This window comes from Abramis brama (genome assembly GCF_963993115.1).
Source record: "Abramis brama genome assembly, chromosome: 1".
Lineage (NCBI taxonomy): Eukaryota > Metazoa > Chordata > Actinopteri > Cypriniformes > Leuciscidae > Abramis > Abramis brama.
Window position 1 is genome coordinate 14,398,146 of NC_139963.1, and position 12,635 is coordinate 14,410,780.

General features: G+C 37.8%; 1 protein-coding gene across 7 annotated transcripts in view; it reads left to right on the top strand.

Annotated features, from left to right (window-relative positions):
• The first annotated feature begins 1,133 nt into the window (after positions 1–1,133).
• Positions 1,134–12,635, top strand: part of LOC311086589 (CASK interacting protein 2) — a 69,339-nt gene continuing 57,837 nt past the window's right edge. For 6 of the 7 annotated variants that reach the window (XM_084119542.1, XM_084119543.1, XM_084119544.1 and 3 more), the window contains exons 1-2: positions 1,161–1,443; positions 7,746–8,306. In XM_084119542.1, the coding sequence (XP_083975668.1) occupies positions 8,213–8,306 (94 nt within the window). In that variant the 5' untranslated portion in view covers positions 1,161–1,443; positions 7,746–8,212. Of the gene's footprint in view, positions 1,444–7,745; positions 8,307–12,635 lie in introns of all 7 variants that reach the window. The other variant, XM_084119547.1, reaches the window with a different exon arrangement.

Sequence of the window (12,635 nt, forward strand, 5' to 3'; positions counted from 1 at the left end):
CTGAACAGTTATTTAGCGAAAGTAAATTTCTTACTTAAGTTAATTTTTCATCCCTGTTTTTTTGTGTTTAAATCCCAGCTGCGTGGAGCATTTTGTAACACTGCATTACAATAGAACTTAGAACTATGCTATACTATTCTATACTTTTATGAATTCTATTGAGAAATCATGAGAAAAAGGGTGAATAAAGACTGAGAGCCAATGTTCAGAAATTATTCATTATTATTATGTTTTGAACAGCTGTGTTTTGCGGTGTGTTTGTTGTCAAACTCAAAAATTAGTTAATTTTTATTCATTAAAAAATGACATTATTTTATATGAAAAAGTTAATAATTGTATTTTATTGATAAAATATTTTATTGTGTCTCTAAATTTTTCATTTTTATTAGATCAGATATCATAAGGTCATGTGCCCCACCTATGGGGCACGTTGTCACATTTCACTTCCATTCTTTCTAGGTAAATCAAGATTAAAGTATACACTGTATTAATGAAACATTAATGAAGCCCCTACTATTTTGCATCAAATTTCCCCAAAACCAAATGATCTGAGCTGAATTCTCTCCACACTAATTTTATAGCTCTGTTTTACAGCTCTGTGCAATGAACAATACATAGTGAGTTATAGGTAACACTTTACAATAAGGTTAATTAACACTAGTTAATGTTTTAACTGACATGAACTAACAATGAGCAATACATTTGTAACAGTAATTATTAATCTTTGTTAATGTTAGTTAGTAAAAAATACAGCTTCATTGTTTGTCCATGTTAGTTTACATTGCATTAACAAATACAACCTTTGATTTTAATAATGTATTAGTAAAAGTTGAAATTAATATTAACTAAGATTAATAAATGCTGTAGAAGTGCATTATTAGTTTAAGTTAACTAAGGTAGTTAACTAATGTTAACCTTATTGTAAAGTGTTACCAAGTTATATTTGAGTGTCTAAATAATTTAACGGTGCTTCACAAATGCATCAAATAGGATGAGGCTGAAAGAGCTCCGGTGAGTGTCGGCGGACGGGTCCCAGAGGGCGGCAGAGCGGCACAGCTGATGCCCCGGAGCGCGTCGCGTCGGGCGGCAGGGCAGCGCTGCTCCCTCCCCCTGGAGGAGGGCCGATCCCCCGCACTCGAGCTGCTCTGACTGCCTCTCTCACACTCACAGTGCTGGAGCTCTCCAAACACACACATGCAAATCCATGCAGACGTTCAGTTTGGGAGAAAACACGGGCGAGAGAATAACTCGAGCGCGCGATTAGCAGTAGCCGAGGTTGTTCACACTTATAGCGTGTTTATCGGCCAAGAGTTGACTAAAGGTGACTTTGAGTTGGTTGTTGTTGAAGAAGAAGAAGAAGAAGAAGAAGAGTCTGGACTGGAGCGAGTGAACGAGCCACTGATCCTGAACCCGCTGTTATGAACTCTTTGCACTAATGTAATGGTAAGTGTGTTTATCATAATTGACGGGGAAGTATTGTTTGTGCTGAATATTGGGTTAAAGTCTTACAATTTAGTTTAAAGCAAGGTGTATTTTTGTTAGTTTGTGTTTAAATCGATAGTTATCGCGCTACTTGATGTGGTTTCACCGAATATCGTTTCACCTTCGTGTTTTCTCAAACTAATTCACCGTAGGCTACTAACTAGTTCCCGCGAAAATACAATGTTTATTGTTTTAATTGTAAAGTGGTAAAGTTTATGAAGCTTTATGGTTATATATATTTCTTTCATTACAGCGGCAGATATCAATTTACCTTTCAGTTCAGCTGTAGTAACTAGTATTTTGGAGGACACTAATGTTACATTGTGCTATTAGATGTAGGGCTACCTTAACTTTAACCAGCGTCTGCTGTTGTATGGTGGTGTTATGAAGAAAAGTGTTGTGTCATTGTTTGTTTATTTTGGCACACATGTGATGTCTGTCCTCAGAGACTTTGCTGTATGGATTGAAGGGGTTGTGTAGTGAAGATCTAGGCTGGTAACCAGAAGAATAGCTCTAAACCCCTCAAGAGCTGATCCTTCATCAACCTCAGGTTACCATTCAGAGATATCTGTTCACAAGGGCTGTGTTAAAAACATTTTCTCCAAGACACATGGTAAAAGGTTAACAAAAAATATACTGCTGATTAAAATGCTAAATTTGGTTTTACATCGGGGTGTAAATGAAAAGGCTTGGACTTGGTGCTGGAAACCCAATGCACAGGACAATAGTGACACAAGAATAAAAATATTCATGATTCTTTCAGAAGCTTAAAACTGATTTTTTTTTAGACAAATATGCTTGCACTCTTTCCCTGACTAGATATAGCCTATTTAAAATAATGTTGGCCACTTTTTACTGGTAACATAAGACATTTGGCATTAGGACCCACAAATATGCCCCATTGCATTATTATACATTATATTCAACATTATATATAGTAGTTTAATGTCGTACTGACACTAAAACTCTGAAAATTAGAATTTTTTCTCATACAGTAATTTTTATTTGGGGTGAACTATCCACTATACATATTGTCACTATCCACGATACATATTGTTGCATTTTTGTATTGCGATATATTGTTACACCCCTAAAACTAACAATTTATTTAAGACATTTAAAATATAATCAAATGAAAATTTAACAACTTTTATTCTTTTTTTTGGCAAAGTGCTGCACAACAGAGATAAACATGGACAAAAAAATTATATTCCTTCAATAATGTTTAATATTATTTATTGTGGTATTATTATATCATTTTGAGAAGTGCATTAGGCTTCTGTCATGATTTCTTCAAGTTAAACCAAACTTTATTTTGACGGGTTGTAGTGAAGACCTTCGAGTTTCAGGGTGTATTTGACAATGTTTTTTCTCAAATAAAATCCTTAAGCGTTCTCTAAGAGCAGCTCTGGATGTGTTCATGTGTTCACGTCCTCATATTGAGAGACGGCAGACGCTGAAAACACCCTGAGCGTCAACGCGTACTTGAGTATGTAGACGAAACAGCGCAGCTCATTCACAGAGACACGCAGAACAAGCAGATTATATAGCAGTATTTTTGCATTTTAATATTCACAAACCATGTCGCGATTGTATTTATTGTGCAGCTCTACTTTCAATTTATTCATCCATCAATCAATTTGCACATTTTACATGACATCCTTGGCCTTATTCTATGGAAGCTTGTTTCCGCCACAGAATAAAACATTTTAAAAGATAATTGTGACTTTTTATCTCACAATTGCGAGTTTACATCTCGCAATTCTGACTTTATTTCTCAGAATTGCGAGATATAAAGTCAGAATTGCGTCTTATAAAGTCAGAATTGTGAGATATAAAGTCAGAATTGCGTGAAATAAAGTCGCAATTGCGTTTTATAAAGTCAGAATTGCGTCTTATAAAGTCAGAATTGTGAAATATAAAGTCAGAATTGCGTGTTATAAAGTCAGAATTGCGAGATATAAAGTCAGAATTGCGAGATATAAAGTCAGAATTGCGTGAAATAAAGTCGCAATTGTGTCTTATAAAGTCAGAATTCTGACTTTTTATCTCACAATTGCGACTTTATATCTCGCAATTCTGAGAAATAAAGTCAGAATTGCATGATATAAAGTCGCAATTGCGTGTTATAAAGTCAGAATTGTGAGATATAAACTATTCTGAGGTAAAAAAAAAAAAAAAAAGTCTGTCTTTTTCCCCTTAGAATTGGACTTTATATCTCGCAATTCTGAGAAATAAAGTCAGAATTGCGAGATGTAAACTTTCAATTGTGAGATAAAAAGTCGCAATTATCTTTTAAAATGTTTTATTCTGTGGCGGAAACAAGCTTCCATATTATTCACATCAGCGCCATCTTTGATTTTAACGGGAATGAAAGCGAGGCTGTGATGGATAGACATGCATCTCTTCAGTGGACTGAACTGTTATTTAAGGTGTTTTTGGATTGTTCTGCTGACGAAACACTGCAAAAAATATCTTTCAAAGAAGTTTCAGTAGACAAAAAACCCCAGGCAACATAAGCTGTGGAAAATTATAAGTGATCTCAGAGCTTTATAAAGCTTTTTACAGCGGATGCCATTGAAAACACAGTAAGTCTATCCCTCACAGCCTCGCTTTCATTCCTGTAATGGGGCTGCTCTGAATACGATCTATTGCTGTAAATGTCATTTTCTCTGCTGTATGTGTGTGGGTGGAGCAAGCTGATAGTCTAATCAGTCAAGTGGAAAGATGCTGCTTATGCCGGTGAGATTCGCTGCCTGATTATTTTTTTCCCCCAATGCCGTAGATAAGCAATTGTGCACGATATGATAATCGTATACCGTGATAAATACCGGTATTACAACCCTAGTTAAAAATACAAATTTCTCGATATTAATAAGCCCTATTCTGATGGTAATTGTTTCTCGTGGATGTCTGTAAAAATAAATTTGCATGGCACCTCAGTGATAAAACTCATGCATTCTGATGACGATTTATTGACTTTATTGTAATCCCACGAACCCGCGAACGCGCTGTTCGCATGGTTAGTCACATGATTTTCTGCTTTAAATAAAGTGCCATATGCTTGGAATAATACGAATAAATTCGTATTTAACTTAATAATAGGAAAATAATGTTCTATTTATTATTTTATTTAAATCTCATTTTTAAAAATAGAAAGCTAGACGCACATACGCTATATTTGAAATGGTTTTCTGTCTTGCATTTTATCTCAAAAGGTTGTCATTTTAAAAATATGGAAATAAGCAGAAACAATTGAATGCATCCTCTTATTTACATGAGGTAAAAATAAAAGCTGCGTCGTTTGTATTTTTAATGTTGTGCTTAATAGCCTACACATTTTAATATTGTATCATATATTGCTGCCACAATAAGGCCCATTTCAAATGTTTACGTGCTTTTTTTCCGCTTTCTGAGCGCTTGTCTGAAGTTTAAAATCATTGGTTACCCGTAAGCCAATCACATAACGTTTGGTTATGGCGTGTGTTATGCGCATGCTCAGCCGCATCTAACTTCCACTGTAAACACATGTATGATGCGAAAACAAAACCATCGAGCGAAATACCGGAGTGAACATGGCTGTGAACGACTTTTGCAGATTATGTGAAGTAAATCTACGCATCCACGGTACAATCAGCGTCTACGTCACGGCTCTCAGCCCGCCCTCTGTTCGTTGATTGGCCGGCTGTTTTCAGACCGGTGGCAAACAGAAAGCTCTGAAGCTGTCTCAGACTGAGTACAGAAGCGAAATGAAATTGAGCGGAAGTACGAAGTCTGACGTAGTCAGGCTAGGAGAAAAGCCCTGACGTTCTGGATTCGGTCGGCAATAAAATCATCAACTAACCCCTGTAAATGTTGAAAATACCTTACGACCCCATGAGAAACAGTCAACATCCGAATAGGGCTATCGATGTCATTTTTAAGAACCGATATTCTTAAATCCCAAGAACTGATGTTTTAGTCTATGCTGTTTTCAGTTGGTGCGCGAACATAACTTCACAAAACATTAGCCTATTTATAGTGTGCGCATACCGCATACGATCAGATCTTGTAATCTAAAAAGTGCTTGTATTGTACAATTGCAATTCAGTTTACAGCACCTTCAGAAACTGCAAAAACACATGATGTGCATTCTTCATTCATCATTTTGTAGAAGTGGGATTAAATTTTCTTGCTGTATTTTTGTAGAAAAGGTAAAGTGAAAAGTAATCCGAACGCACCCGACGTCATACTTACGGCTTCCCAAGAGGACTTGAAAGCGTCATGAATAGCGACCACCTGTTCAGGCAAGCCATCACTTATTTCTTTGCATCGCTAGAATGAATATGATGGTTCATAAACATGAGGGCCAGTTACTGGGCTTGTCCGACCATTATTACTCTGTCTGTTAGTTGTTGTCATTAGTCAAAGCTGTTCGATCTACCTTCACATTCAAGTTCACCTGTCCTGTTCCTCCTCTTTCTTTTTTCGAACTGTGGATTTCCTCGTAATAAAGAGCATCTGTAAACATGCTCATAAATTTCAATCAAAATGTTATAAACCCATCATAACATCACTCCACCCTGGCTCAAAAACTCACATTATCAGCGGTTTGGCAGCGGGGTGTGAAGACTATTGGCCCTGAGGGAGACGAAAGAGGACGTGATTACAGCTATTGTGAGTGGCAGCTTTGCTTACTCCCTCAGAGTGTTTTGGGTGTGTAGAGAAGGCAAGAGCGTTCAGGGTTATGCAATGGAGGAGAGACTATGAGACGGCCGTGTGGTGCTCATTTACTGCTCACGGTGTGACCGAGACACCGGGCAACATGATCGCTGAGGGTGAAGTTGCCATGTGCTGCGCTGTATATGCTTGTTTTTTCCTTTCTTTCCTTTACTGTCCACACTTACCATTAAGCTTGTGCTTTTATAAAAACAAAAAATTGTTGCTTTGACAGCATGTTTGAGATGGTATGCTATCAAGACTTTTTTAGTTCACATGCTCATTCTTAGACTGCTAGTCTCAGCGTTTTTTAAATAGTGGTGTTAAGGGAATTACTACTACTACTACTGCTCATACTTAGGGTTAGGCATGCAAATGCAGATACAAATGCTTGGCCAACACATTTTAAATGTGCAGGTGCATGCGTAAATGCGAAGTCTCACTGGCGATGGTTACAGACCGTTTTTGCAAAAATCCCATCTTCTTCTGTCGGGTGTCTGTGACACATAACGATTAAAGCTGAAAGTAGGGTGAATTTTGGCTGTACCTCATTTATAACCTGAACTTACATTGCTTTGTGGATCAAAGGTCAAGTAATCTTATATTTTAAGAGACTTATTGATCTTGACACAAAGTCATGCAGGTCTGCAGAAGTCTTTTCTGTGATACTTTGATTTGGCGGACAAAAGTTTTTTCAGATGTTTCTAATAATGTAATGAGATTTTCTTTTCAAGAATTCAATTTATTTCCTTCATTATCCATCCTGACATTTTTAATTCTATGACCCCAAAAAACATAAAAATTAATTGCATGAGCATCATGTCATTGACACAGACAAGACGAATATATTGGTAGGTAAAGTTAGCTTAAATGTTTAGTTTACCAAAAAATGAAAATCCAATCATCATATTATGTAATAATACAAAAGGTTTTTGTCAATGCAATAATTGTCAATGGGGTACAGTGTCATTTTGAATCTCACTGACTTTAATTATGGACAAAAACAGTTCAAAATAAACTACTTCAAAAGTTTGTGGTCGTTTTGTGGACTTTTCTAAAAGAAGTCTTCAGCTCACCAAGGCTGTTTTTATTTAATCAAAAATACAGTAAAACAGTAATATTGTGAAATATTTTTACAATTTAATATAACTGTTTTCTATCTGTTAAAAAATGTAAGTTATTCCTGTGATCAACTCCAGCCTTCAGTGTCACATGATCCTTCAGAAATCATCTGCTCAAGAAACATTTCTGATTATTATCAATGTTGAAAACAGTTGTGCTGCTTAATAGTTTATTGGAAACAATGGGAAAATCTATTAAGTCTTTATTGTCATTTTTGATCATTAATGTATCTTTGCTGAATAAACTTTTTCAGCAACATTTTTGAACAGTAGTGTCCACCTGCAACCTTTCCTTGAGAAGGAATTAATCAAGTGTGAGAGGTGAAAAGAGTCTCTAAGTCTTGCTGTTTTTAGCGTAACTTTCCCTGTCTTGCTGCTTTGCTCATGCACTGTACTTGGCTGGTGTATTAACAATGCTATTTTTCTTGCCGACTCCTTTTTCAGGGCTTGGTCTGCTGATCCAAACTGTCCAAAACTCCAGTCTTAGTTCTCAACCTTCTAAACCACAGCATCAACAGGGCCCCTGCGTTCCCAGAATCTGAGCTCCATGCGACCCAAACCGACTCGGTTACTCTGAAAAGGCTCTGGAAACTTGAGAACGAAAAACCGGAAGGCAATTCATAAAGCAAAATAGATTTTCCATTCCTCCGGCCTTCCGCATCTATAACCAGACTGAGAGCTGAAGTAGACGGCCTGTTGATTTTGATGACGCGATTGTTGGAGAAATACGGATATCTGGTTGCTTGTGGTTCTCTCAGACATCTGGCTGTCACCTACCCTGAGTGAAGTAAGCACTACCGAAAGAGAGGATTCTGGGATAGGTTCATGCCGCGGTTGCGCCACTGTATGGAGGTGTAAGGGAGGAGCGGGACTCTTGTGGGACGCTGGTGGAGTTCTGGCTGGTGGAGATCATGGGAAAAGAGCAGGATCTTCTGCAAGCGGTCAAGAATGGAGATCTAGCTACTACACAGAAACTGCTGGCCAAGGTCAAAGCCAGCAAAAGCAGTGAGTAACAGTTCATTGCTATTCTAACACAGCTTTTGATGTGTATCCATGAGGGTCTTTGCTTTCGCAGCCCCTCGTTGGCAAATAGGGAGCTAAAAGATGGGCTGTGAAACGTTTGAATGTTTCTTCTGATGATCCTGGTTTGATATTCATACACCCATGACCAGGGCTCAAAAACATTCTTGATATGCATGTATTTGCTCTAAAATGGTCTGCAATGGTAAACTGTTGAACAGATTCTGCATGATTTTCACATTTTCTCCATGAATTGTGAGAGACATTATGCAAGATTTTAAAGAGTAGTTTAACCCTAATTCTGAAAAATGTCATTATTTATTCACCCTCACGTCCATCCAAACCTGTATGACTTTCTTTCTTCCACAGAAGAAGTTTAGCATAATGTCTATGCTGCTCTTTTTTAATACAGTGAAAGTAGATCATAGTAGTCAATTTTATTCATAGACTATATTCCGAGTTTTCTTAAGCCATACAATAGCTTCATGTGAGGAACAGACTGAAATATTTAGTCTATAATAATGTGCTCAAATTCTCCTGTTTTGTTCCACTGAAGAAATAAGGTCATGCAGGTTTGGAATGATGTAAGTAAATGATGAAAGATTTTAATTTTGGGTTAACTTGGTTAAGCATGCTAATTCATGGTTGAAAGCATGATCAAATTAGCCACAATATTTACTCAATAAGCATGCAATGTGGGGATGTGAAGAACTTTGAATTCAGCGCACGCTTTCTACAGAATTGTTGCAGAATTCATGACAAATAAAGTCATTGGGAAACACATTTGCACATATTTACTTACACATAGCCCAGTTACACAGGTTTATTTCAGTAGGTCAAAGATCGGGACCCGCTTGTCTGCTCAACAGTGGTGACTGTTGTTTTGGTAAAGTGTATTTCTATGCTCTTTCTAATGATCTAACACGAATTAACTCACTGCCCGGAGAGCCCCATTCATGCCTGTTTTTCCCAGTCCCACCAGTTGGTCTTTGTTTGAAGTTTATTTTATCTCCTGGTTTGTGTTCTTTAAGAGCAGTGCGATTGGCCTTTGGAACATCTTGCCAACCGGGTCCTGATAACATCAACAGACTCTACTGCGTGTTTGCGCTCTACTTTTATCTCTTTATGGCAGCACATTAAGAGAGAGCTGAATGCACTCGACTCCAGCATAAAGAGCCCATGCTCTCTGTGATGTGGTCCAGTCTGTAGAGGGGAAGAGAGACAGCTCCCCAATAAGACCTCACAAACTGCCAGGCATCAGAAGAGAAACAGGGTCTTTTCTCTGGGATAACATATAAAGACAGTTGTAAAAGCAATATGCCACTAAAGTCTGTATGTTACAGTCATTTTACTATGGTAAAGAAGTGTTGTTGTGCAAATCAGTCGTTGCATTTTAAATTGAAATGGTATTTTTTTGTAGAAACTAGGGATGCTAACGATTAATCGATGACTAATGATTAACAATCGATTAATTGTCGATAATAATTCAGTCGATAAAATGGATCGATAGTGGATTAAGCAAGGTGTGTGCCTGCTACTCAACCATGAAACATGTAAAGCAGACACGAGGAGAAATGAAGCGAGTGTGCCGAAGTTATGTTTGGGACCATTTTAAGTTAAAAGGCTAGACTTACACCTTTGCAGGTACATTCAGAATTTTCATTTCGGTGCATCCCTAATTTAATGTATTCTTGCTGAATAAAAGTATTTGGCCTAATTTCTTTAAAGGTGACATTATGCCCCTTTTCACAAGATGTAATATAAATCTATGTTGTCCCCAGAATGTGTCTGTGAAATTTCAGCTCAAAATACAACCCAGATCATTCATTAGGCTATAGCTTGTCAAATTTGCCCCCTTTTGGGTGTGAGCAAAAACGTGCCGTTTTTGTGTGTGTCCCTTTAAATGCAAATGAGCTGCTGCTCCCAGCTCCCGTTCAGAAGACGGACAATCCTTTACACGAGCTTCGGATACTCTGCAATAACAAAACACGCGAATAATCTCACTCATCCAAAATCTCAGAAATAACCAGTAGCAGAGTAGCCTTACAGAGAGACTCAGGAAGAGGTACAACTTTTAGACTTAACCTGGACGTTTCTGAATGGTTAGTGAATATACATTTATGTAGTTGTTGTGGAGTTACATTGATTAATCTCATCAACTTGCATGTGCCGTCATGTTTAACTTTTACACAAATTGACACAGTTCCCTGAGGTCTTTATAAGACAGCTGTGACATTTCTTGGTCTAATAGTGCTCTGTGCAGCATGCTTTGCTCGAACTTTTGCCATTGCGTTAGAACTGGTTACACTGTTGTCGCTCACGAAAACCAAATGGTGGCGCAGTGGGTGGAAACGTGCAGATTAAGGGGCAGTAATATTATAATAAGATCCCCTTCCTACGTCAGAAGGGGAGAGAAATCTGATTGGCTTATTTTTTAACATGCCAATGTTATTCTCTTTTTTTAACAAAGAGAAAGGCTTACCAAAACAAAGTTACTGGGTTGTCACTTTTCACATTTTCTGTGTTAGTAGATTCACTGGGGACCCCATTATAGCACTTAAACACGGAAAAAGACAGATTTTGATGATATTTCTCCTTTAAAATAAAACGTAGTAATCCTAAACTTTTGAAGATTACTGCACTGTATACACATCAGAGATAATTGCTGCCCTGAAAGGAAAATACTCTCATGCGACTTCACACCTGGGGCGACCTTAGCCCTAAATATACCTTTGTACCTTGCAGGTGACCTTTTCACATGTTTGCGAAGGTGCTTGTAATTAACCATTAAAACACAGGGAACTTTGTCTTTTGAACTTTGTCTTTTGTCTTTTGTCCTCTTGTTGGACAGGTGCCTGTATTTATCGCCGGTAACTTGGCAGTATGTTTGCCTGGGCCTCATGGGAAAGACTAGGTCTAAGAATAGGGCTGAATCCGAAATCGCCCCCTAAACCCTCAATCACTATTCCTACGTTAGTCCACTAATACAGTTCACTTGAAGGAGTGAATGAAAACAAAGAGCGAATTCAGACAGCCGTTGAGCATAGGGGTGTGCCGGTTTCAGAATTGGTGATGACGGTTACGACGTTCGTCTGTTATAGGACAACTTAGTTTGAATAAAATTAATATTTGTGTAGTGTTCAATGTTGTTATCAATAGAGATACGCAGATGGGGTATTAATTCATCCGCAACCGCATCACAAAACTCATCATCTGCACCAACGTTTTTTGACCAGATTTCAAAGCCGCACCCGCTGATTGTTTTGCGGTCTATGGACGATGCAATGCTCTGCTGATGCGAGCCGCAAGAAAGCCCTTGTCTGTTCTAGAAAGGATGCAGCAAAGATATTTAATGCTAATGTATGAGGCATAGGCCTACGCTGAGTTTCATTCATTTACGATGAGATGCGCTCTAGTTCAACTTCACAATGCAATGCAAGTGAACGCGGCGCATCGGAGCCTTCATGTCATTATATTAGCCTGTTATTATATTGTCTCCTATATTTGCTTTTTATTTATTAAATACATGCAATTGGTTGATGAAACATTTATTAAAATTAAGATACAATTTGTACAAAATGAAATTCGCTTTAAAGAAAGGTTTTCTACAAAGCAAAACTTAATGAAGTGGTAAAAACCATGTCTCCCGATTGCAAATGTTCATTGCTAATGTTTATTATTGCAAATGTTTTTCATTTGTTTAATAAATCTCATAATGATGGCACATCACTATATCATAGCTTTTATTTCTATCTCAAATGATTGGCGGTCGGTCAGGGGGTACTTGGCAAAGAATCAAATACAGTTGGAAACGACATAGACCATTAATAACACAGACTGTTAACAATTGTTTTTAATTAGTATTTAAACATTCTCTATGATAAAAAATGTTTGCAAAAAATATTTTAATAACACGGTTTTGGCGGTTATAGAGTTGTAATGACGGTGTTCAACTATAACCGTCGGTCTCACGGTTATATACTAACCGGTTTACACCCCTAGTTGAGCGTACATCGCCTGTTATTGCAGTGCAATGTGGGATTGAATAATTGCACTCAATAACGTCCACTATGGTTTCAGACACCACTACAAATGGCTGTCCCCTCAAATAACACCCTATTTGAGGGTATAGGGGGCGATTTCGGATTCAGCCTTGGGGTTTCTTGTTTTCTCTACACCTTGCCGTCTTAACACCTGGTCATCGAGACTTCTACCTTTACAATTGACTGTTGGGTTTTTGTTTGGACTTAAGCTTCAGGATTTGATTTCCAGGGCCAGCGAGAGGTCAGTATGATAACCCAGCACCACCTCAGC